The sequence below is a fragment of the Mustela nivalis genome, assembly GCF_964662115.1.
Source record: "Mustela nivalis genome assembly, chromosome: 17".
NCBI classification, from domain to species: Eukaryota; Metazoa; Chordata; class Mammalia; order Carnivora; family Mustelidae; genus Mustela; species Mustela nivalis.
In genome coordinates, this window is record NC_139036.1 from 27,501,726 (window position 1) to 27,528,504 (window position 26,779).

At 39.7% G+C, this 26,779-nt stretch overlaps 2 protein-coding genes across 3 annotated transcripts in view; one reads left to right on the plus strand and one right to left on the minus strand.

The window, feature by feature from the left end:
• Positions 1–6,766, minus strand: part of LOC309852241 (uncharacterized protein) — a gene marked incomplete at its 5' end in the record, with an annotated part of 92,589 nt that extends 85,823 nt beyond the window's left edge. The window contains one exon of the mRNA XM_082708531.1: positions 4,998–6,766. Coding sequence (XP_082564657.1) covers positions 6,200–6,766 — 567 coding nt within the window. The 3' untranslated portion in view covers positions 4,998–6,199. The remainder of the gene's footprint in view (positions 1–4,997) is intronic.
• PPM1D (protein phosphatase, Mg2+/Mn2+ dependent 1D) overlaps positions 6,513–26,779 on the plus strand; it is a 42,561-nt gene continuing 22,294 nt past the window's right edge. Inside the window, exons 1-2 of one of the 2 annotated variants that reach the window (XM_082707505.1) lie at positions 6,513–7,236; positions 24,341–24,569. In XM_082707505.1, coding sequence (XP_082563631.1) covers positions 6,765–7,236; positions 24,341–24,569 — 701 coding nt within the window. In that variant the 5' untranslated portion in view covers positions 6,513–6,764. The remainder of the gene's footprint in view (positions 7,237–24,340; positions 24,570–26,779) is intronic. The other variant, XM_082707506.1, reaches the window with a different exon arrangement.

Consider the following 26,779-nt stretch of genomic DNA (forward strand, 5'->3'; position numbering starts at 1 on the left):
CATGTATATATTGATCCCTTTTTGTACTCTTGGTTCCATTATGTAGGTCCTTTTGGACATTTATCTGCCAGTGCCAACTTGTGAAATATTCTGGTAACTGCAGGGCACCTAGCTATCTTAATATTCCTCTTTCTCAATAATATATTTTTTTAAGGTGTGGTAAGTTAGTTCTTTTAGTTTTTTCTTTTTTTTTTTTAAGATTTTATTTATTTATGTGATACAGAGAGAGAGAGAGAGGGCACAAGCAGGGGGAGCTGCAGACAGAGGGAGAGGAAGAAGTAGGCTCCCGGCTGAGCAGGGAACCTGATATAGGGCCTGATCCCAGGATTCTGGGATCAGGACCTGAGCCGAAGGCAGACGCTTAACCAACTGAGCCACCCAGGTGCCTCCATCCTAACTCTTCTTATTCATTTTCTCTTCTGGATAAATTTTAGAATCAACTTGTCCAGTTAAATCAAGTTGTGGTGAGGGGGTGCTCATTGTCTCAGGTGGTAGAGTATGTGACTCTTTATCTCAGGATCCTGAATTCAAGCCCCACATTGGGGTGTAGAGCTGACTTAAAAAAAAATCCAGTTGAAATTTTGATTAAAATGATAGTGAATTTGTAGATTCATTTGGAACAAAGTAAGTGTCTTACCCAGGAATTGTGTATGTTTTCCCACTTATTCAGAGATTTATTTTTTCCTTTAGAAAATTTCATGGTTTTCTTCATACGAAGAAAATTTTACACATTTTTACACATTTCATGATGAATGAATGAACGAATGAATCAGTGAATTCACAAAATAACTTTTTGTGGTAGATTCAGGCGATGTAGCGAACAAGACAAGTTCCCTGTTCTCACAGAGCTTAGGTTCTATTTGAGAAAGATGGTCAATAATCAATAAATTAAAAAGGATCAGATAGTAAGCAGTCCTCTGTAGCGATTTAAAGTAAGTAGGATTATTGTAGAGGCTACGTTTAGACAACAGGTTTGTGCCATGGAAACTTGATTACGGCAAAAGGGCCACAGTAACCACCTGGCTGAATACAGGCAGACCCACCAGTCCACCCAGCTCAAAATGTCCATAAGCCCTAGCTGACCAATGGGCTATTCACATCCAGGCACAGTTACCAAAAAAGGGAAAATTCCATGTGTCCGCATACCTCCTTGCCTTCCCACTTTAAATACAATCCCCACCCATTGTCTCATGGCAGATAGTAGTTGCTCCTTTGCTGTCCTGTCCATTGTTCCCTTGCTGTGTATTCAATAAACTTCTTTCTTCTTTGTTCTGCCTGGGGTAAATTCTTTCTTTGACTGCACCACTGGCTTTCACCCAATCGTCACCCCACATTTGTTTCCTACATCCAACCAGGTGGAGATATTATGTGATAGAGATAATGGGTGGCTATTTTAGACTGGCTGACTAGGAAAGTCTCTCAATATTTAGACCAAGGTCTGAATAGCAAGAATCCATCTTCACTAAGCTGCTAGAGGTGAAGTGAGCATTCTAAGGAGAGGGAACAGCTAATGCAAAAAGTCCTAAGGCCACTAAATAGCTTGGTTGTTTCAAGGAACAGGAAGCAGGCCATTGAGGCTGGAGTGTAGTGGGGAAGGGGAAAATTGTTAAGAAATAATGTTAGACAAACATTTAGGGACCAAATAGATCATGTAGGTTTTGTTTGTTTGCTTTTTTAAAAGATTTTATTTGTCAGAGGGAGAGAGTACAAGCAGGGGGAGCAGCAGGTAGAGGGAGAAGAAGCAGGCACCCCCGCTGAGCAGGGGGCCTGAAACATGGTTGGATCCCAGGAGCCTGGGATCATGACCTGAGCCAAAGACAGACACTTAATCTACTGAGCCACCCAGGCGTCCCTCATGTAGGTTTTCATAAGGAGTTTGCATATTATTTTATTTTATTATTTTTATTAAAGAATAGTTAACATACAATATTGTATTAGTTTCAGGTGATATTTATATGCATCATGAAATGGTCACCACAAAAATATAGCTACATCTGTGACCATACAAAGTTATTGCAATATTATAGACTATATTCCCTATGCTGTACATTGCATCCCTATGTCTTATACATTTTATTTTTTATTTCATTTATTTTTTTAAAAGAAATGTTATTTTTTTATTGGACAGAGAGAGAGAGATCACAAGTAGGTAGAGCAGCAGGCAGAGAGAGAGGGGGAAGCAGGCTCCCCACCAAGCAGGGAGCCCGAGGGTTTGAACCCAGGACCCTGAGATCACAACCTGAGCTGAAGGCAGGGGCTTAACCCACTGAGCCATCCAGGCACCCCTGTCTTATACATTTTAGAACTGGAATATTGTACCTCTTAATTTCCTTCACTTATTTGATCTATCTCCCCACCCCCATCCATATTATTTTAAATGTGATAGGAAGTCATAGAGCATAGTGAGTAGCAAAATGACTTGATCTGATTTATGATTTTGACAGTAGCCAGTGGAAAAAGGACTGCAGGGGGACAGAGTGAAAGAAAAGAGACTTGTGGGGAGACCAATGTAGTGGTTCAAGGGGGTAATAGTGGCTTGGACTGGGCTGATAGTGGTGGGGGCAGTGAGAAGTGGTAGGCAGGTTCAGTATTCATCCTGGAGATTTAGTCAAAAGGATTTGCTGATAGATTTAGAAGGATGGGAAACTGGTGGGAGGGTGGAATGGGGATGAGAATGGAGGAAAGAGAACAAAAAAATTCCTAGGTTTTATTTTTTTAAAAATATTTTATTTATTTATTTGAGAAAGAGGGAGAAGGAGCAAGGGGAGGAGCAGAGGGAGAAGCAGCAGCAGACTCCCTGTTGAGCATAGAGCCTGCCACAGGCCTCAATCCAGGATGCTGAGATCATGATCTGAGCCAAAGTCAGATGCTTAACCAACTTACCAGGCCCCCGAACCCCTAGGTGTTTTTTTTTTTTTTTTAAGATTTCATTTATTTATTTGACAGAGAGAGATCACAAGTAGGTAGAGAGGCAGGCAGGTGGGGGGGGGGAGCAGGCTCCCCGCTGAGCAGGGAACCTGACTCGGGCCTGGATCCCAGGACCCTGAGATCATGACCTGAGTGGAAGGCAGAGGCATAACCACTGAACCACCCTGGCACCCCTCAACTCCTAGTCTTTTTTGAGGGTTGAATGGCATAGTAGATAGTGATGCTTACTGATGTGTGTAAGACCACGGAAGGTGAGCCATGGTCCTGGATGGCATTACCAAGGGAGAGCATATAGGAAAAGAAAAGAGCTAAGGACCAAGCCCTGGTCTCTCCCAACAATTTAAGGTCTGGCTAGGGAGAAATCAGCAACTGAAATAAGAAGTGGTGGTTTGTCAATGGGGCAGGAAGAAAACCAGGATAGTGTGGTTTCTTTTAAGCCAAGAGAAGTTTTTATTATTTATTTATTTATTTATAAAGATTTTATTTATTTATCAGAGAGAGAGTGGGGGAGAGAGCGAGCATAGGCAGACAGAATGGCAGGCAGAGGCAGAGGGAGAAGCAGGCTCCCTGCCGAGCAAGGAGCCCGAAGAGAAGAAGTTTTTAAAAAGAAGTGATGATTTTCCTTGTTACGAAGTTTCAAGAAGGAAACTGGTTCTATTTGCTTTTTCATTTGGAGCAGAGTCAGTACAGAAAAGTCATCATTAGCTTTGGAAATAAAGTCTTGTTATGTTACAAAAACAGTGCCAAAAGAATGATGGGGATGGTTGCTTGTTTGGAATAGGTTTAGGAGAAATTATAAGGTAGGAATTATAAGTAGAATTTAGATAGCGACAACTCTTAGAAAAAAATCTTTCCATGAAGAGAAGCAGAGAAATGGGATAGTGTAAATGGTTGGGTAGTTTTTGTTGTTGTTGTTAATTAAAACAGAAATCAGAACATGTCCATGTGCAGATGCAAATGATCCTGTAAAAAAGGAAAAAATTGATGAGGTAGGAGCAAGAAAAGATAAATGGTGAAGTAAAGTTCTGGAGGAGAGAAAAGAAAGGATCTGGAATACAAATGGAAGGTTTAATAGCAGCAAGGCCACTTCATGAAGAGGAAAATGAGGAACTGAGAGGCCACAGTATTGGATGGAAAATGTGGATAACATTTTTAAAAAAGTGGCTGAGATGTGACAAAAATAGTGGAAGAAAGGAAGACAATGAACCAGGAACAAACGAAGGAGTTCCTAGGGACCAGTAGATGATGACATCTTGGTGTAGAATCGGCTGGCAGTACCTTTAAAAGAGCCTGGGTTTTTGAAGAAGAAAGAAAAATGATTTGGAGGCAGCATGAAGAGCAGGTTTGAAGAGAAGAGTGAAGTAAAATAACCTCCTCCACTTGGAAAGTTGCAAGAGAGGTAGTTTTGCCAGGTGATAAACCAGTTTTCAGTTCAAACAGGAAGTTGATGGGAACATTTAGAGAAGAGGTGAATAAAGGGGAAATGGCTGTTAACAGATGTTGAAATCTTAAGTGTAGAGTGAAATGGTTAGAATGGTTAGTGAAAAGTAGACACTGAATCAGATTAATGAAAGTGGAGGGTAGCATGGAGATGCTAATCAGGCTAATCGTATATGACCTGGAGGCTACTGGATGTGATTGAGTGAAAAGGATTATAAAGCGTGGAGGAATTATCTTTTTTGTAATCTCTAGGGTGGGAGGGAAGGTGGGCAAACTGTTAAAGATGAGTAATACAGAGCTACACAAACTGTTCTCTCTTGCAGGTCTCATGGTTTGGAGGCCACTGGATTAGAATTGCTAATTTTTCATTTAGGATTTTTGCATTTACAGATAAAGAGTCTATAGATTTCCTCCTACTCTTAAAAAAAAAAAGATTTTGTTTATTTATATTTATCAGAGAAAGAGAGAGAGTGGGAGAGTACAAGCAGGCAGAGTGGCAGGCAGAGGCAGAGAGAGAAGCAGGCTCCCTGCCCAGCAAGGAGCCAGATGGGGGACTCGATTCCAGGACTCCGCATCATGACCTGAGCCGAAGGTGACTGAGCCACCTGGGCGTCCAGATTTCCTCCTACTCTTTTTTTTTTTTTTTTTTTAAGATTTTATTTATGTCTTTGACAGACAGAGATCACAAGTAGGCAGAGAGGCAGGCGGGGGTCGGGGTGCGGGGAACAGGGTCCTCGCTGAGCAGAGCCTGATGCGCAGCTGGATCGCAGGACCCCGGGTTCATGACCTGAGCTCAAGGCAGAGGCTTTAACCCACTGAGCCACCCACGAGCCCCATCCTCCTACTCTTAATAATTGTTAGGTTTTGATAACTGGATTGTAATCATCTTTCAAAACAAGCTGGGACTTTATCCAAGCATTTTCACCATGAAACTTGTGGTCTAGTGTATTTTGATACAGGGGCTTATCTCTTGACTACATTTATTTTCTACGTAACTGTAATTTTATGTAATTCGTATTCTCTATATTTTGAGCTGATTTGGTTAGTCTTATTTTTATTGGTTCAAAGAGTTTTCCTATTTGTACTTCTCGTGGCTTTTTTTTTTTTTTTTTTTTGGTGCCAATTGTTGGATGAACATTTTCCTCACTCTCAAAAAACTGTACAGGAAAGGGCACACCGGAGTATTGATGATGAAGTGGCTAAAATCGGGAAAAAAATAACTTTTTAAAAAAGTGAACTTTAAACTGATTCTCTGCAATAAAATTTGCTGCTGAGGACATACTAACCTCCCTACTCTTGAGGCTTCATTTGTGGAAATCGCTGCAAAGGTTTCAGAGCTTACAATGGGGCGTACTGGGTGAAGAGGTGGGAACGTAACCAAATTGTTACAGCACAAGCGCGCTTGGCGGTTTCCGCAAGCTATTTTCAAGTGGTAACTTCAAGTGATACACCAAAGGAATAAAATACTTAACCCAGGGCTCGTTGGAAAAAGTACGAGGCTGAACAAAAGCTGAAAAGATCTGTTTAAAATTAGCTAAAATATAACCCTTCTTAAGTCTCTGACATACCTAGTTAGGTGAGACAGGACCGTTCAGCGGATGGTGGAAATTTTCCCAAGCTTCCTTAACAACACAAACTGGACAGCCTGCTTCAACTCCCGGCCGGATACATCCCCCCCCAAATCCAGTAAGAGTGCCACACTTTTTTGCGGCGTGCCCACAAACGACCTTCCAAAGTGAGGTTTCCCGCCATTTCACTTCAAGGAATGGAAGGTTTACCTCCCCCCGCCGCCCAGCTTCTCTACAGTCCTGGGAGGCCCGAGCCTACGCGGCTATCCCCGCAAGGCGAGCTGTGAAATGCCAAGTGCTGTAGGCTGCATTAACGATCCCGGCGACTGAGCCCAAAAGGTGACAGCCCAGGATGCTCGGTAACGTACGACGAAAACCCGGAGAGCGAAAACACCCAAAGCAGCAGAGAAAGCCAAGCCCGCCAAGGGCGGGCCCAGTGCCCGCGCAGGAGCTCGGTGCGCGGCAGTTGCTGGGAGGAGCGAGGGTTGGGGGTGGAGGGCGGGCTTGGTCCAACTCGACTCCTGATTGGTCCGGTCCAGAGAGCCGAGTGACGACAGCCGGGGAGAACGTCTGATTTGTGTGGTGGGCGCGGGCAGGCGGGGAAGCGCATTGCGCAGGCGCAGCTGCTCGGCTCCTCTCGTCCTAGAGCTCCGGCCCAGCTCTCGCGGACAAGTCCCGACATCGCGCGCCCCCCCCTCCGGGACCGCCCCCTCCCCCCTCTCGGCGTCGTCGAAGATAAACAATAGTTGGCCGGCGGGCGCGGAGTGTGTCTCCCGCCGCCGGATTCGGCGGGCTGCGTGGGACCGGCGGGATCCCAGCCAGCCGGCCATGGCGGGGCTGTACTCGCTGGGAGTGAGCGTCTTCTCCGACCAGGGCGGGAGGAAGTACATGGAGGACGTTACTCAAATCGTGGTGGAGCCCGAGCCGACGGCTGAAGAAAAACCCTGGTCGCGGCGGTCACTCTCTCAGGCGTCGCCTCCGCAGCCGTCACCGCCAGCTCTTGCTGGCAGCGAAGTCTTGGGGAAAGGCCCAGTGGTGGCAACCCGAGAGGCTCGCGACCCTCCCCCGGACGCCGCGGCCTCTCCAGCTCCCGGTCGCTGCTGCCGCCGCCGTTCCTCAGTGGCATTTTTCGCCGTGTGCGACGGGCACGGCGGGCGGGAGGCGGCACAGTTTGCCCGGGAGCATTTGTGGGGTTTCATCAAGAAGCAGAAGGGATTTACGTCGTCCGAGCCGGCGAAGGTTTGCGCTGCCATCCGCAAAGGCTTCCTCGCTTGTCACCTCGCCATGTGGAAGAAACTGGGTAAGTTCGCTGCTTGTTTGCCGCCCGCCTCTTTTTCGGGCAGTTGAGGGCTCTTCTCAAGAGCGCCAGCACCTCGTGGCCCTCGGCTCCGAGCGCGCTACAAAGTGCACATGGGTGGGAGTGAAGTCTCTCCTCGGTCGGGTCGCGCTTTCCAGGGTGGAGGGCCGGCCAAAGTGGCCCCGGGAGAGATCGGATCGCTCTATTCCGCCGCCGCCCGGCGCCTTATTTCCACCCTCCCAGAAGCCAGGAAAGCGGTCATCTCCCGGCTTCACTTTTTTGGTGGCAAGGCTGCGAATAGTGTTTGAAACCTGGCGCCAGATTTTGGCCAAAAGACGTATTCAGAACACTTGGTACCTGAGCCCCACGCAAAGGAAGCCGGAGACGGCAGCAATGAGACTGCTGCCTTAGAATCTGTCATAATTTTTGCTCTTGAAGGACTTGTCCCTGTCGGGTTGCCTCCTACCGGTGGTGTCAGTTCACCAAATTGACCCTAGGTGGCTGGCCGTTGAAGTATACTGTTGACTAATTAAGAAGGTCAAATGTAATCATCCAGCGACTTAAATAAAGTCTTGGGAGGAATTCGGTTGTGTTGATCATAAAATGGGTTTAGGATCTTTATGGTTGTACTGCTTATGAAAAACAAAAGCGAAGAATGCGTTGTTAGGTCTTAAACTGGCCCCACGTTAGGGTGTGTGTTAAATTCTACTAGGGCTTTTTAAAGGTATACTTTTTTTTTTTTTTTTAAGTTGCCTTCGCGAATTGCTGTCAGATAGTTCTCACCAGTTACCAGTTAAAAGTTGTAACTGCCCGTCAAAGTTATAAGAGATAGAAAATTACTGATCAGCTAAAAGGAAATGGCTTACTTTCTAAAAATTCGGTGGAATTGTAGTTTCATTTAAACTTTAAATTAGTTTTCTAAAGTGTCCAGTGTTTCTGTACCCGACATGTGTTATCATACAGACTTAGAGCTGCTTTTGCATTGCGCTGTATGAATGGCGGGGGTCTTTTTTAGGGAAAAGATCGTAACTTCTGTCATTTAAAAAAATCCTCTTGTTTAATGGTAGCATGATGTTGCTTTATTTATAGCAGAGGGATAGAGAGAGAAGAGTGTAAAGATTGGTCAAACAGAGAACATTTTTTACAAAGGTGTTGTCATAGAGTTGTAGACTAGCTTCTTTTGAAGTCTGTTTTCTGTTTGTCTGGCTTTCTGCCAAAAATTGTTTGATTGACTCATAGAACAACCAGTCTTCCTGTCAGAGGCGTTTCCCATCCAATCCCAGAGGCCCCTATTATTTGTTTTGTTTTTGTGTAGGCAGAGCAGAACTGCAGTGTATTCCAGAAATATGTCATTTCATGGCTTGCAGGCCAACCAGGAGTGGACACCGAGATAACTATATAGAGGAAGATTAGACACAAAGAACTATAAAGAGTAGTATGTTTATTTTGCAGTACACTTGGAGCAGCATGAATTTGTCATATATTTGAGCTAAAAGAATAAAGCATAAACCCTGTTACTTGGGCTTTTTTTTTTTTTTTTTAATAAGGCATGGACCATGCCTTCAAATGTGAATGTGTATGTTTTTTTGACATACACGTGCTTTTTGAGTCAAACTTTGACTCCTATGAGGCGTGGTTTAGAGCTTTGAATACCAAATACTCAAGTTTGCTTTGTTCCACAGCCAAGCCTTGTACTCCATCCTTGAAACTTGAATTTAAAAAAAGAAAATGCTGAGTATATGAAAGTCTTGACACAGGAGATGCAGGTTTTTAAGAAAATTGTGCTTCAGTCCCAAATTCATGGGTGGCTCCTCAATTTCTATAAAATAAACAAACTGCAGGTTGTAATCTGCAGTCCAAGCTCTTTCCACTCCAACTTTAGACTCCCTATTCAATTTTATCTGTTACTCATATTTCCAACACAGTAGTCTACTTACCTTTTCCCCATGGCACACTGAAATACTCCATTTTCTTGAATTCTCCCCCAAAAAAGAAAACTGAAAAATAAACTCCTCAAATCTCTAAGTCAGTTTGTTTTCTTCTGTGAAGACTTGTTTCTTTTGGAATTAAGCATTCTTTGTTTCTACTTTTGTAGTGTTCATTAGGTTATAGCAGTGCTTCCCAAACTTTTTGTTCTTAAAATGCTTTTTATTCTTAAATGATTGAGGATCCCAAAGATCTTTTGTTTATGTGGGATATATGTCATATTTACTCTGTGAGAAATTAAAACAGATAATTTATATTTATTAATCTATTAAAAATAAACTAAATATGTTAATATATTTAAGTGAATATACTATTCATAATTCATTATCTCTTTAAATATTCATTATTAATATATGATTTAAATGAAAAGTCACTTTTTAAAAATTAATACTGAAATAAATATTCTCATAACTGCTTCTGCATTCTGTCTGTTGTGCTGTGTTGTGTGGTTGAAGTACATAAACAAGGCAGTCTCACGTGTATAGGAGGAAAAGGGAGGAATAGTTTAGTAGTGTTTTCAGATAATTCTGGATATTCTATACCAAAGTGATTGTTTAAGGTTAATACAAATGGAATCTGAAACCTTATCAAAGGACTTTTTGTAGTTTTACATTGAAATCCTGTTGGTCTGTCTTGCACTTTTTAAAAAGATTTATTTATTTATTTATTTATTTATCTGAGAGAGAGAGAGCACAAGCTGGGGCAGGGGGCAAAGCGAGAAGCAGACTCCCCACTTAAGCCCCATGAGGTGCTGGATCCCAGCACCCTGGAATCATGACCTGAGTTGACCGCAGGTGCTTACTGACTGAACCACCCAGGTGCCCTTGTCTTGTACTTTTTTTTTTTTTTTTTTAAGATTATATTTATTTATTTGACAGAAATCACAAGCAGATGGAGAGGCAGGCAGAGAGAGAGAGAGAGAGAGGGAAGCAGGCTCCCTGCTGAGCAGAGAGCCCGATGTGGGGCTCAATTCCAGGACCCTGGGACCATGACCCGAGCCGAAGGCAGCGGCTTAACCCACTGAGCCACCCAGGCGCCCCTGTACTTTGAATAAATCTTTTACCTGTGTGTAATTTATGACATGGTACATTAGTCGCTTGGAAAATAGTATTTCACTGAATTATGCAGATCTAAATACTGATGTATTTTTTTATGTAATAGGAAAAAACCACATTTGTAAATATTTCTGATCTCATCAGAAAAGTTTTAAGATTTGGAAGCTATCAAGTTCACTCTAGTGGATACACATTTTCCAAATGTAAGTTTTTAAAGCAGCAGTTAGAAATTTATCACTGGTAACAAATACTCTCAGTTGTTTTTTCTTCCTTTTCTTTCTTTCTTTCTTTTTTTTTTTTTAAGATTTTATTTATTTATTTGACAGACACAGCAAGAGAAAGAATACAAGCAGGAACAGTGGGAGAGGGAGAAGCAGGCTACCCGCTGAGCAGGGAGCCTGATGTGGGTCTCAATCCCAGAACCCTGGGATCATGACCTGAGCCCAAGGCAGACACTTAAAGACTGAGCCACTCCAGAGGTCCTTCTTTTGTTTTTTCTCCCTTCCTTTCTTTCTTTTTTTTTTTTTCCCCCCGAGATTTTTGTTTGTTTGTTTGTTGTGTTTAAGATTTTATTTGATAGAGAGCACAAGCAGGGGGAACAGCAGGCAGAGGCAGAGGGAGAGGGAGAAGCAGGCTCTCCGCCGAGCAGGCTGCCCAACACAGGGCTCAGTCCCAGGATCCTGGGATCATAACCCAAGCCGAAGGCAGACACTTAACGACTGAGCCGCCCAGGCACCCCTGTCAGTTGTTTTTCTTGAAAGGGAGAGGCTCACTTTGTTTAGTTTGAAAAAAATGTATGTCAGATGCCCAAGTCTTACTAACATAGTTTATCAGTTTATCAGTCTTCCAAGTAAAAATGAAAACCATGAAAAATGGGGTTAGTTCATTCCATAATTCACAGTCAGAAGTATTCATGGGTGGAGCTTTCATAAAATTTTTTTCTGTTTTATTGTTTTAAATTTTATTGTGATATCAAGGACATTCTTAAGTAAAACTGGTTTGCCTTTTTTTTTTTTTAAACTGCAAGTGGGTGGCTATGGAGAATACAGTGACTGCTAGTTCATTTTGGTGTCACTGCCTCGATTCCTAATAAAACTAGCAGTTTTACCACTGTTTTTGAACCATCAGTGCAAATGTCAACACAGTGGAAAGGGCAAATAAACTCAGAATTATTATGAAAATATTTTGGCTTTGTGAAATTCCTGTAAAGATCACACAGACCACTGTGAGATAACCCAGTATGTTTTATCTGCCTCTCAGATAAATCTTAAGGTCTTTGGTAGGGGGATGTCTTATATACTTTATTATTAATCTGTAAGAGCTGATTCATTGCTCAAAGTAGCTGTTTAGTTGAATTTCTGTGGGTGAAATGATTAAATTGGCTTTGTTACTTTTATTTTTTTAATTTGAAAAATTTTCCCCTTTTAAAAGTTGTAAAATACACATAAGATTTACCATTTTAGCCAATTTTATGTGTACAGTTCAGTGGTATTAAGTACACTCATGGTATTGTGCACCCATCACCACTGTCCATTTTCAGAATTTGTTCATCATCCCACAGAAACTAATCATTAAATGGTAGATTCCCCATTACCCTCTTCTCCACCCCCTGATAACTTGTTTTACTTTGTGTCACTATGAATTTGCCTATTCTAGGTACCTCATGTAAGTGGAATCATATAGTATCTGTCCTTTTGTCTTATTTTACTTAGCATACTGTCGTTTAGGTTCATCCAAATTATAGTATGTATCAGAATTTTTTCCTTTTTAATGGTGAATAATATTCTATCCTATGTGTATATGACATTTTGCTTATCCATTCATCTGTTGATGAACATTTGGGTTGTTTCCATTTGGCTGGTGTGAATAATGCTATTTTGAATAAAGGTATGTAAATGTTTGGTTCTGTTTTCAGTTCTTTTGGGTAGAAACCCTAGAAGTGGAATTAAAGTCCCTTTTTAAAAAAATTTATTTTCTTATTTCTTGATCTCAAGTTATAGTATGTGCCTAATTTATGTATATTCACATGTATGAATTTACTGTTCTTATGTTTGCCTTCTAAGAAATAATGTTTTAAAGTTTGTGCTTTTTTAAGGTTTGTTCATTTGAAATAATGTTTGTTTCGCCTCTTTTGGTAGTTCAAAGAAAGTAGTAAACAAATTGCAGTTTTAGTTCCTATGTGTCTGGAACTATGGTTTACTTAGGTTATCAAGAGAGCCCCTGGAAAGATAATAGTACATTGTTGAAATAAATGTGATCTCTGATGTGATTGTGGGAAATTTACCACAGTACTTGTAGAGGAAGATGAAATACGGAATTTTTTTTTGAAGGACTGTTACTTCCTTCCCCTTCCTTCCCTTTTTTGATTTTCAGTATTATTAGACATGTATAAATATTTCAGAAATTGCTAGAGAGAGAGGGTGTGTGTGTGTGTGTGTGTGGCATGCATGCATTACTTTTGCTGGTGTAAAATTATTCCAAAATAATAAAATGTAGGTGATGAATATGTCTAAAAAGATTTTTTAAATTTCTTTTTCTTTTTTTAAATAATGTTTTTAAATTTTAGGGATGCCTGGGTGGCTCAGTGAGTTAAAGCCTCTGCCTTCTGCTTAGGTCATGATCCCAGGGTTCTGGGATCGAGCCCCGCATTGGGCTCTCTGCTCAGCAGGGAGCCTGCTTCCTCCTCTCTCTGACTGCCTCTCTGCCTACTTGTAATCTGTCTGTCAAATAAATAAATAAAATCTTTTTAAAAAAAATAATGTTTTAAATTTTAATTCTATTATAGCTAAAATAAAGTGGAAGTTTCGCTACCTTACTGTGACTGAGGTTCAGAGCATTTACTCTAAAGAGTATGACCAAGGGAGGTGTGCCTGGGTGGCTCAGTTGTTAAATGTCTGCCTTTGGCTTCGGTCAGGATCCCAGGGTCCTAGGATGGAGCCCTGCTTTGGGCTCCCTGTGCAGCAAGAAGCCTGCTTCTTCCTCTGCCACTCCCCTGCTTGTGTTCCCTCTCTCTCTGTCAAATAAATAAAGAAAATCTTAAAAAAAAAAAAAAAAGAATATGACCAAAGGAATTATGAAGGAGCTCGTCTTAACCTAAATTGTTGGTTGTAGATTTGGCAGGTAGTTTTTGTTACCTCAAATTTAGAGAGACTGAAACAAAAAGAAAATGGGAGGGATAGAGGGAAAGACAAGGGAGAGTGAGATAGAGCTAAATTTGAAGAAGAGATCTCTTAATTCCAAGAATTTAAACCCATTTGGTATTTCTCAGTTTTTATTTTCAAGGACCTTCACCCTCTCACACATCACATGTTTAGAAGAGTTTGCCATATTTTTCAAGTTCTAATTTTTTTCTATTTTTGTTAAATTATTTTTTACTTTTGATCAGTATTAGATGACCTGTTACCTCTGTTCATATATCAGTAATTCATTCCTTTTTACTACTGAGTAGTAGTCCATTGTATAGCTATACCACAATTTGTTTATACATTTACCTGTTGATGGACATCTGGTTGTCTGCAGTTTTGGCTATTACAGATAAAGCTGATGTAAAGTTTTTCTTTGCAGTAGAAGACCACTAATAAATGTAGAAGGAATGATAGACTTCTAGAAAATCATATTTTTTAAGAAAGATTTAATTTATTATTTGACAGAGAGAGACACAGCGAGAGAGGGAACACAAGCAGGGGGAGTGGGAGAGGGAGAAGCAGGCTTTCTGCTGAGTAGGGAGCCTGATGTAGGGCTTGGTTCCAGGACCCTGGGATCATGACCTGAACCGAAGGCAGACGCTTAATGACTGAGCCACCCAGGCGCCGTAGAAAATCGTATTTAGTAATAATGATTTCAGTCAAGAAACATCAGTGAATGCTAAAAGTAGTGGGTGAAAATTAGAGGAACAGAATTATATGTTAGTTTCTTATTGGGTAGCTTAGAGCAACAGAAATTTATTCTCTCATGGTTTGGGAGGCCAGAAGTCTGACATCAAGGGACATCAAGGTGTTAGCCTCTGTTTTGGAGGCTCTGAGGAAGAATCTGTTACATGCTGTCTCCTAGGTTCTGGTGGCTGCCCTCAATTTTGGCACTTCTTGGCTTGTAGATATATTACCTAGTCTCCACCGTCTTTATATCACCTCCTTTATGTCTTTTCCCTTCTCTTTTAAGGACACCTGTTTTAGGATTTAGGGCCCACTCTAATCCAGGATGATCTCTTCTTAAGATCTTTAACCTAATTACATCTGTGAAGACCCTTTTCCCAAGTAAGGTCACATTCACAGGTTCTGGGTGGGCCTAACTTTCATGGGGGAGGGAGGAGCCATTCAACCCACTACAAGGAGTTTTATATTATCTCAGATTATTTTCCCACAAATACTTATTAATTACAAGGGGAAAAAGGTTATAGTGGAGAAACCTCGTAGATATCATCTTAATCAAGTGACCAAAGGTAGCATCATTTTTAATGGATAAATTGAAACTGTGTACTGCTTGCAATAAAAAGACGTATTTAACACTTCTGTGATATTCCTGCCAAAATGCATAATCTGAATACAAACATGAGGAAACATGAAACAAATCCAAATGGAGAGACAGTCTTGAAATGATTGGTCTAGTACTCTTAAAAAGCATCAAGGAAACAGAGGAATTGTTCCAGATTGAAAGACTAAAAGAGACATGATGAGTAAAGTTAATGAAGTGGTTCTGAGTATTATCCTTTCGTTATAAAGCATATTATTAGGATAATTGATAAAAATTTGATTAAGATCCTTGAATAGATGTAGATTTCTGATTTTGTTGGTTGATTGTGGACATGTAGAATGCCCTTGTTTGTAGGAATTAGATAATGCAATTGTATTTGGGAGTGTAGTCTATCTTGTTGGCCATTTAGTCTCTATCAGTTCAAGAAAAAGAAATTCCTTGGGGGCGCCTGGGTGGCTCAGTGGGTTAAGCCTCTGCCTTCAGCTCAGGTCATGATCTCAGGGTCCTGGGATTGAGCCCTGTATCGGGCTCTCTGTGCAGCAGGGAGGCTGCTTCCCCATCTCTCTTTCCCTCTGCCCACTTGTGATCCCTCTCTGTCAAATAAATAAATAAAATCTTTAAAAAAAGAAAAAAAAGAAATTCTTTGAATTATTCATGCAAAAAAGAAAAGGCAAACCTTAAGTAACAGGTCTCAGAAAGTTGAGACATCTGAATATCTCCAGGAATTCAGATAACAGTTTCATCAGGGCCCTACTGCTACATGCATACCAGATAGCCAGGGTTATGTTTATTTGTTTCACTAAAGAGGATAAATCAGAAAGAGCAGCTGCATTTAGGGTCACCATTTGAATATAATCCATTGTCATTTTCCAAGAGCAATCAGACTTTCTACCCCCTGCTTTCTTGTTTTAATGGTGACAGCTAATCTTTGTGGTTCTCTGAGAGATGAAGTAATGCTTTTAGTTTACTATTTTGGAGGAGAGTATCATTAGTGGGATGCTCCAAAATCTTACACTTGGCCTTTTCTACTATAATAGACTTACTCACCTATCAAATAAGAGCTATGAGGGGAAACTGTTCATTGCTGAAGTTATTTGGGGACTAAACTACCTGTGGGATAGGTTTGGGGTTCCACAGAGTTTGAGGTAGACTGGATTCATAGTCTTATTTAGTACTTGACCTCCATGAGTCTTAGCTCCTGACCAGTGTGGACTGTGGTTTTGTTCTGCAGCTCCAGATTTATCTTAGAGCCATCCTTCAGTAGTTACTCAGTGATGTATTTCTCTTTACTCTGCATAAGCTACATGTGAAAATGGCCACATACCATTTTGAAGAAGATTAACAGTACTCCTTTAACTAAATGTGGAAGATTTTTTTGGTTTTTGTTTTGTTTCTTGTTTTATTTTGGTCCTTTGAGTCAAATAAGGCCTTGTGAGTGACCATTCTGGAGATCCATTTTTTCTTCTGCCTTGTTGTCAGATAGGTAAGGTAACCCTACCAGCTTTGCTTTGGATTGTTAACTGCTCCTGTTTGATCTGTCACCTCAGGATTCTCCCATCCCCACACAGATCAGAGAACCAATTTTAGTTTCAGCCTCTTTTATTAGTATTCCTTGCCTAGAGAGGAGTCAATAAAAAATGTTTAAAAGATTTTGATGTTTACATGATTACTTCCATAAGCATTTAAGTTGAAGAAGGTCATCTGAATCTTTCTTGGGAATGGATATGGATTCATATGCATGTAATAGAGTAATTATTTCCTCTCTTTCACTGTGTTTGTTTTCTGGAGCTGCTGTAACAAAATTCCAAAAATTGGTTGTCTTTAAACAAAAGAAATTTATTGTTTCAGTTTTGGAGGGCAAAAGTTCAAAATCTAGGTGTTGGCAGGGCCATGCTCTCTCCGTACTCAACTCTGAAAGTTTTAAGGGAGACTCCTATCTTGCCTCTTCTAGCTTCTGATGTATACTGGCAATCCCTGGCATTCCCTGACTTGTAGATGTGTCATTACTCTAGTACTCTAGTACTTCTAGTACTAGTACTTTGCATCTTCTCCCTATGTGTCTTTACATCATCTTCCTTCTGTGTGTTTGTCTTTGTGTTAAAGTTTTCCCTTTTTATAAGAGCACTAGTCATATTGGGCCAGGGCCCACCCAAATGACCTTATTTTACTTGATTACCTCTGCAAAGTCCCTGTTTCCAAATAAGGTCACATTCTGAGGTACTGGGTATTAGGATTTCAAATATCTTTTTTAGAGGGACACAATTGAATCCATAATCCATCATCCCAAATCACATCAGTCAGTCATAACAAATTTGTTGTTTTTCAGAGTCACATGGCCTTTTAGGACAGGCCTGAGTCTAGGTTTGAATTAGATGACCCAGAAAAGTTTTATAACCACAGTTCTAAGCTAGTATGCTAACTACAGACTGTCTGCTTATTTGCCTACTATTTCTTTATTGTTAAGGTTAGCCTTATCTTACCACTGTATAACATGGGCTGTTTGTTACCATCTGGACTGTTCCATAACTAATTTGACATTTTTCTGAGGGATAGTGCCCTACAAGCTATTTGTGATACAAGTTATATATTACAGTTCTTTGAAAGTAACACTAACTTGGTCTGCATTAAGGAAGGAAAAGAACATGGGAATTTATTGGAAGGACATTCAGTAGGTCACAGAATTAATTGGAAGACTAAACCACGTCGCAGAGCGGACAGAACCAGGGTACCTCTGGGGCTTTAGGTGATAGGAACTAGTGGACACTCATTGAAAGGTTTTAGTCTGTGGGATGGATCAGCTCCACAATTTTCTAGGATTATGCCTTTCTAAGATGCAGATATCTGAAAGAGTCTGACCTAGTTTAGGTCATTTGCCCTCTAGGCTAGAACAAGCAAGTTTTTCAGTTGCATTAGAGAAAGACTGCATGCAGTGGAGGCTGTGTACTCCAGAACAGAATTGGGATGCTAGTACTAGGAGGAGGGATTGGGGGCTGGACAGGTGCACACTATATTTAGTACTATTAATAAGGGCTCAAGTGAACGCCACATAGCTTTATACTTCATTTGGATTATTCCCTCAGGGAAAAAAAATATTCAAAGCTGAATCATTTGTTTAAAGGATGTAGATCTTTTGATGGTTGTGGGTACTTGTTTTCAAATTGCTTTCCTGAAAGCTTTTACATCTCCATACCACTTTGGCATTAGAATTCTGTAACAGCTCTTAGCATAGTGATTTAGGAGTGTGTTACACTGCCTGGGTTTGAATCCCAGATTTTCCAGTTACTATCTATATGACCTTGGGTGAAGCTTCTTTGATCTGGAGCATCCTCATCTCTAAAATAGAGATGATGATAGTACTTCCCTCCTGAGAGTTACATAACTTGGTACGTATTATTTGGTACATGGTACATAAGTACCTCAAGTTTTAAATTTATCACAAAATACATACACATTCTGTACTTATTTATAGTAGTTTTATTTTATTTAGAAGTTTCATACTTTTTTTTTTTTTTGAAAGATTTTATTTGACAGAGCGTGCACAAGTAGGCAAAGGGAGAGGGAAAAGCACACCCCCACCCCCACTGAGGAGCGAGCCTGATGCAGGACTTGATCCCAGGACCCCAACACCAGGATCATGACATGAGCCAAGGGGAGATGCTTAACCGACTGAGCTGTCCAGTCGCTCCTAGAAGTTTTGTACTTTTGTTAGAAAATTTATTTTTCTTTGTTTTAAATGGCTCATACATATTTTCTTACTAAAAATACTTTCTGTAAGTTAGAATTCATGTACTGTCTAATATCCTCCTCGGTTTTTTGTTGTTGTTTTTAAGATTATTTGACAGAGCGAGCACAAGCAGGGGGAATAGGAGAGGGGAAGCAGACTCACCACTGAGCAGGGAATCTGACAGGATTCCCTTGAACCCAGGATCCCAAGATCATGACCTGAGTGGAATGCAGAGGTTTAATTGACTAGCCACTCAGGCACCCAATATGCTCCCGGTTTTAAGAGATTTATTTATAAGTCATTTTTTAAAAATTGAAAAACTAAAATGTAAAGTGGAAAATAAAAATTAAGATGTCTATTCCTTAATATATAAATTTATTGCAGTTTTAATCAGATCTTCAACAAGATTTGTTTTTTTAAAGATTTATTTGAGAGAGGGAACACAAGTGGGAGAGGCAGAGGGAGAGAATCTCAAGCAGATTGCACAGTGAGCACAGAGTCAGATGTAGGACTTGATCTCACTCAACGACCCGGAGATCACAACCCGACCTGAAACCAAGAGTCAGGCACTTAAACGACTGCACTGCCCAGGTGCCCCAGGGTTGGTTGGTTGGCTGGTTTATTTTTTAATTTCCAAGTTGCTTCTAAAGTTTATTTGGAAAAATTATTGAGTATTGAGAAAGAAGAATAATTGGGGGATACTTAAACTCCAAATTATTGAAAAGAACCATAAATAGAATAGTAGGATGAATCTAGAAATAGATCTGAGGCAAAATGTAGCATATGATGAAAGGTGACTTTTCAAATGAAGAAAGCATGGATTTTTTTTCAGTATTTTAAGATAATTGCAGAATATCTCTTTGTACATGTTAGGGCTTTTGACCAAAAAATGTGATTTAAATATTAATATTGTATCTTCCAATATCTCCCCTCCCCTTTTTAAGCTCTTTTTCTTCTTTTCCATCTTGTAGGTGCTTTTTGCAAACAGTTGGTTAATTTTAGGTAAATTTTGTTTTTTGAATGTGCCTAAAACCCTTTCTTTCTGGGAGTTCACCTCCTTAATTTATTGTGATAATAGATATTTATCTCTTTGGGTTCTTAGCTGCAGAAAAAAAATTCTGTTTTAGCTTGTTTGAAAAGAAAAGATTTTAGCAAGATCTGTAATTAACCCACAAGATAACTGAAAGGGCTGAAGAAACATTCAGCATACTCTAGGCTAAGCTTTCTAGGAATAATAATATCTGTAACCATACTGGGAAATTAGATGGGCTAGGGAAGCTGTGTGCTGTGATCTATGCCTGTATAATTGATGCCTTCTTCCTGTTTCCTTTTTTTCTAACTTTAAACAAATTGTGAAATATAGCATACATATAGAAAAGGCCATAGAACATAAATGTACACTTCAATGAAGAGTTGTAAAATGAACACCATCTGGTTAAGAAAGAGAGCATTGCCTGTACTATGGAAGCTCCCATATGTTTTTTCTCATCTCATATTTTTAATCTTCTCTCGGGGTAGCCATCATCCTGACTTTTGTGGTGATAGTTCTGTAGGGGTTTACTTGGTTTTTTTTTTTTTTTTCTTTTAAAAGGTTTTATTGATTTATAGCCTGTGGGGTGGGGCAGAGGGAGAGGGAGACAGAATGTTAAGAGAGAATCTTAAGCAACCCGGAGGTGGGACTGGATCTCAGGGCGCTGAGATCATGACCTGAGCCCATATGAGCCATGCAGCTCTGAACATTCTTATATTATGTGTGTACATGTACATTAATTCATGATCTATGTCTAGGGATAGTGAGTAATTGAAGTGTACACATATCTTCATTTTTGATAATGCCTAGATGTTTTCTGAAGTGGTTATGTCAGTTTATACTCCCAAGAGTAGTTGATAGAACATGTTCCACATTCTTAATCACAGTTTCTATTGTCAGACTTTAATTTATGCAGTCTGATAATTATATAGTGGTATCTCATTGTGGTTTTTAATTTGTATTTCCCTGTTGATTAAAGAAGCCGAACACCTTTGCGTGTTTGTTTTTTTTCTCTTTGGATTTCCTGTTTTGCAAAAGGCCTTTTCAAGCATTTTGTCCATTTTTCTGTTGCATAGTTTGTCTTGTTGATTTCTTTTTTAGGAGCATTTTTATATTCTGGATACCATCTTTGTGGTGTGTTATTATAAATTACATTCTGTGACTGTCTTTTCACTCTAGTAATAGTATCTTCTGATGAACAGAAATTCTTTTTTTTTTTCTTAAGATTTTATTTATTTATTTGACAGATCACAAGCAGGTAGAGAGGCAGGCAGAGAGAAAGATGGGGAAGCAGGCTCCCTGATGAGCTTGATCCCAGGACGTGAGATCATGACCCCAGCTGAAGGCAGAAGCTTAACCCACTGAGCCACCCAGGTACCCCTGATGAACAGAAATTCTTGAATTTTTTTTTTTAATTTTATTTATTTATTTGACAGAGAGAGAGAGAGAGAGATCACAAATAGGCAGAGACGCAGGCAGAGAGAGAGAGGAGGAAGCAGGCTCCCTGCTGAGTGGAGAGCCCAATGCGGGGCTCGATCCCAGGACCCTGAGACCATGACCTGAGCTGAAGGCAGAGGCTTTAACCCACTGAGCCACCCAGGTGCCCCTGATGAACAGATATTCTTGAATTTAATGGTAGTGTAGCTTCTTAATCATTTTCTTTATATGGTTAGTCCATCCTTTGTCTTTAGGAAGTCCCTTCCTATTCTGACGTCATGAGTATACCTTCCTGTATTTTCTAAGCTATTTTAGCTTTGCTTTTCATATTGTCATTTAATGTATCTGGAATTTTTTTGTTTTGTTTTTTGCTTGACATCAGAAACCCAAAGTGTTTAGTTTATTATTTTGTTTTATTTTATGTAATCTTGTTGCAATTCCATGTACCAAAAGTCAATCTTTTTTTTTTTAAGATTTTATCTATTTGACAGACGGAGATCACAAGTAGGCAGAGAAGCAGGCAGGGAGAGAGAGGAGGAAGCAGGCTCCCTGCTGAGCAGAGAGCCTGATGCGGGGCTTGATTCCAGGACCCTGGGATCATGACCTTAGCTGAAGGTAGAGGCTTTAACCCATTGAGCCGCCCAGGCGCCCCCTTTTTTTTTTCATTTTGAGATTTTATTTATTTGAACGGGAGGGAAGGGGCAGAAGGAGAGGGAGAAGCTGACTCCCTGCTTAGTAGTGAGCCTGACCCTGAGGCTCAATCCCATAACTGCTTGAGCCACCCAGGCACCCCTGAAAGTTAGTCTTTTCTTTACTAATCGTATATCAAGTGTTTAAAAATGCATGGGTCTGTTTCTGTGCTCACTGTTCTGTTCTTTTGGTCCACTAGTTTACAACTTTTCCATAAAGGTCTTGTTAGAGATTTGTTAGCACTATTCCCAGATACAGTATACCTTTTGCTGCTATTGTGAATGATATCTTTTTTAAAAGTTACATTTTGTAATTTTTTGTGGTGGGCTTATGGAAATAGCATTGTTTGTTTTTAAAAATAACAATGTCTATATTCAGTAACCTTACTGAACCTTATCAAAGCCAATAATCTATAAATGCTTTTGATTGTTCCGCAGATGTTTTCTTGGGGGCCATTTTCTCTTTGTATATTCTTGACGCCTCTTAGGCTATTTGCTTTTCTTAAATAATGATCGTAACAATAAAAATTAACATTTATTGAGCACTTACTATGTGTCTGGTTCTGTTGAAGGTCGTTTTACATGCGTAAATTTATGAATTTCTAGCTTCATTAATATGGGTAGCCATTCTTTTTCCCTCAGCAATTGTGAGGGTCATTATTTCATTATTGCAAGTAGCCCTCTGCTGTGGTGACAGGGCATTCTGTAGGGTGGATTCCCTCTGCAGGATGAGATGAGATGCGCTGTAGGATTCAAGAAATGTCTTTTCAGCTATGTAATGTTGTAAAGAAGTCTAGGGGTGCCTGGGTGGCTCAGTGGGTTAGGCCTCTGCCTTTGGGTCAGGTCATGATCTCAGGGTCCTGGATCGAGCCCCAAATCGGGATCTCTACTCAGCAGGGAGTCAGCTTCCCCCCTCTCTTTTTGCCTGCCACTCTGCCTACTTGTCATCTCTGTCAAATGAATGAATAAAATCGTTTTTTTCTCTTTTTTTTAAAGAAAAGAAAAGAACTCTAATTAGTCTGACTATGCTAGAGTTGCCTTGTGGCTTTGAAAGTTGTGTGGTGCCCCATCCAGTTTTTTTTTTTTTTTTAAGATTTTTATTTATTTATTTGCCAGAGAGAGAGATCACAAGTAGGTAGAGAGGCAGGCAGAGAGAGAGAGGAGGAAGCAGGCTCCCTGCTGAGCAGAAAGCTGGATGCGGGACTCGATCCCAGGACCCTGAGATCAAGACCTGAGCCAAGGGCAGCGGCCTAACCCACTGAGCCACCCAGGCGCCCCCCTCATCCAGTTTTTAAGGCTCTTTTTCTTATGCCTCATCTTGGTTGAGACCCTCTTGTCTCTATCAACAGATGCATCACTTCCCTTAAGAGAGGTTATTCTAGGGACACCTGGATGGCTCAGTTGGTTAAGCCGCTGCCTTTGGCTCAGGTCATGATTTCAGGGTCCTGGGATCAAGTCCAGCATCAGTCTCCTTGCTTAGCAGGGAGCCTGCTTCTCTCTCTGCCTCTGCTTGCCACTCTGCCTGCTGGTGTTCGCGCTTGCTCTCTCTCTCTCTCTGAAAAATAAATAAATAAAATCTGAAAAGAGAGAGAGAGAGGTTATTATAGGAACTGGTCACTTAGGAACTAAAATATTTTACTTTTTACTGTGCAGAGAGTTTAGGCATTGACCTAGCTCCTGCAGTTTTAAATAAATCTGCCAAGCTTCTACTGTCCATTCCTATCTCAGCCTTTGCCACTGTCTCTGAATTAGAGCTCTTCGGGGACTGTTAAGAGGGAAAACTGATGTATTGCCTTTACAATTGTGCTTTTCCCTTATATTGGACTACAAGTTTTGTATTCTGGTTTTTCCCTTAGTATAATTCCATTTCTTTAAGATTCCAGGGTTTCCTCAGATTTGAGTATGACTTTCCTCTGTGTTTCATGACTGTTGTGAACTTTTTCTAATGTTTATATTCTGTTCTTTCAGTGGGATTTTGGTGAGGAGCCTGTGTCAGTTGTTTGGATTCAGTTGGCTATCTTAAGCTGTAAATTGTAGTTTAATATACAGAATATTTTAGAATTATTAAATGATGAATGTGATTAGTCAATATAAGATTTTGGAATTAAATATATCAGATCTCTGCCACTTAATATTTGAGTTATCTTAAACAACTTTAACTATTCAAACTATTGATTCCTCATCTGTAAAAGGAAAATAATGGGACTAATTTTACCAATCTTATAGGTTTAATGCAAGTATTATTTGAGATAATACATGTAAAGCTCTTAGCATGGAACCATAGATTTTGAATGTCTAAAATAGCTATTTCAAAAACAAATCAAGTATCATTTCCTAAAAATCTTAAAAGAGAGATTAATACATAGATGCTAAGCTACAGAAAGAAAACAACAAACAACTCTGAACACATACCTGCCACTAAATGTAGTTGGGACTAAGAGATGTTGAACTAGTAAATCTGTCCTGTAATATTTTTCTCCTAGGATTGGTTTGATGGTTGTAATAAAATTATATTATTTATAAAATTAATTCATTACTATATTGATGAAGAAATGAACACAAGTTCTTTTTTAATAGCTTTCAAAATGTTTTTAAAATTTTATCCTGTGCTAACTCAAGTTTTAACATGCTAATTCAGCATGCATTGCTATTTTTATTCTGATATCATATTAATATTTATGTCTGGAAGAGTAAAATATTTTATTTTTTATTACAGCAGAATGGCCAAAGACTATGACAGGTCTTCCCAGCACGTCAGGGACAACTGCCAGTGTGGTCATCATACGGGGCATGAAGATGTATGTAGCTCACGTGGGTGACTCAGGGGTGGTTCTTGGAATTCAGGATGACCCGAAGGATGATTTTGTCAGAGCTGTGGAGGTGACACAGGACCATAAGCCAGAACTTCCCAAGGAAAGAGAACGAATCGAAGGACTTGGTGGGAGGTAATCATTTTGCTGTTTGTCTTTCCTCTCTTGGTTCGATTTTGTTCTTTTCTGCTTTACTACTAGATTGACCTATTACTCCCTTTTAGTGAAGTTACTTTTTCAGTATTACAGATTTTTAGTTTTCCTGATAAAGTACTGATCTGTATTCATATTTATGTCATTATTTTGAGCTGACTGTTTTATTTCTGATAATGGCTCCAGGGGGAAATAATATTTGAATGGGAGTCAAATAATACATACAAAGATTTATTGATCACCTTTTACATCAATACTGAAGCATGACTTTCAGGATCTGGACAGAGCAGTCTTTAGGATTGCAGAATAGAACAATTTGAATCTGACTTTGCCCCAGATTTTTTTTTTTAAAGATTTTATTTATTTATTTGACAGAGATCACAAGTAGGCAGAGAGGCAGGTAGAGAGAGAAGGGGGAAGTAGGCTCTCTGCTGAACAGAGAGCCTGATGTGGGACTCCATCCAAGGACCATGAGGTCATGACCTGAGCCAAAGGCAGAGGCTTAACCCACTGAGCCATCAGATACCCCTAATGCTTATAGATGTTTAAAAACCATGGTGTTATGAAAATTTTCAAACACAGGTGAGGGTAGAAAGAGTAGTATAATGAACTCCCACATCTATGGGGAATTTTTTATAATATGGGTTAATGCTTATTGGTCACAAAATAAACAGGATATAAAATTATATTTGTAGTATGATTTCAACTATCCAGAAAAATAGGAGTAGTACAGAAATACACCAAATTTTAAAATCTTCTGTATGGGGGCACCTGGGTGGCTCAGTGGGTTAAAACCTCTGCCTTCAGCTCGGGTCATGATTCCAGGGTCCTGGGATTGAGCCCTGCATCGGGCTCCCTGCTTGCAGGAAGCCTGCCTCCCCCCTCTCTCTGCCTGCCTCTCTGCCTGCTTGTGATCTCTGTCTGTCAAATAAATAAATTAAATCTTTAAAAAATAAAATAAAATAAAATCTTCTGTATGATGATATGTACATACACATTTTTTTTTAATGGTAGCATTCATTTGTTTAAAATTTAGGTAACATAAAATGATTATACTTTAGAAGGTCTCTCCACTGCTACTGTCCCACAGGCCACCCAGTTCCCCTCCCCCTCAAGAACCCAGTATTATTGTGTATCCTTGGATAGAGATTCATACATAATCAGATATGAAGCTGTACCATATATGGATGTACCATCATTTATTTAACTGTTCTCCTGTTGAAGTGTATTTCTATTTTTTTTGTTATTACAAACACTACTGTAAAATGAAAAATCCTGTACGTGTGTCTTTTTGTACATGTATATTTGTGGGATCATTTCCTAGAAGGAATTGCTGGGCCAAAGAGGAGTATGTTTTGAATATTGATAACCATTAGTCTCCATGGAGGTTGTACCAGTTTATATTAACGTCAGCATTGTATGTGGATGCCCTTGACAATATACTTCTAGAACTTTTTGATCATATTGATGTTTAGGTTAAAAAGGAGGGGACACTTGGTGATATTTTAATTTTAATTTGTCTTACAAGAAAAGTTAAATATCTTTTTGTTTAGCAGCTATGTATATTTCCTTTTCTTTGTATTTCTGTTTATACTCTTGTTCATTTTAGGGGGAAAATTTTTAGCCTTTTTTTGTATTAATGTGTAAGAGCTGCTTATACAATTAGAGAAATTAGTCTAATGTATGTGATGTGCTTCAGTTGTTGTTTTCACAATCTGACTTTCACTTATGGCCCTGAAATTTCTTTTCACATGGAAGTTCGTTTTAATGTTGTTTAGTCTCTTTTGTTATGACTTTTGTTTTTTTGTGCTGTACATACAGTTCTCTCATTCTGAGGTTATTAAAAAGTCTTCTATATTCTAGTACAGTAGTTACAAATATTTTTACTAATACAGTAGTTTTGAATATATTACGAATATTTATGAATCTATTACAGTAGTTACAAATATTTCCTACTTACAGGCAGAATGCTTTTTCTTCTTAAAAATTGAGGACCTCAAGCTTTTTGTTTATATGGGTTATATATAATGATTTTTAGAAACTAAATGTAGAGACCTTTCCAAATATTTGTTCATTGAAAAATGGCTTTTTTTAAAGATTTATTTATCTGAGGGAGAAAGTGAGAGTGTGCATGTATGAGTAGGGGAGACGCAGAGGGAAAGGGAGACAAACAGACTCCCTGCTGAGTGGAA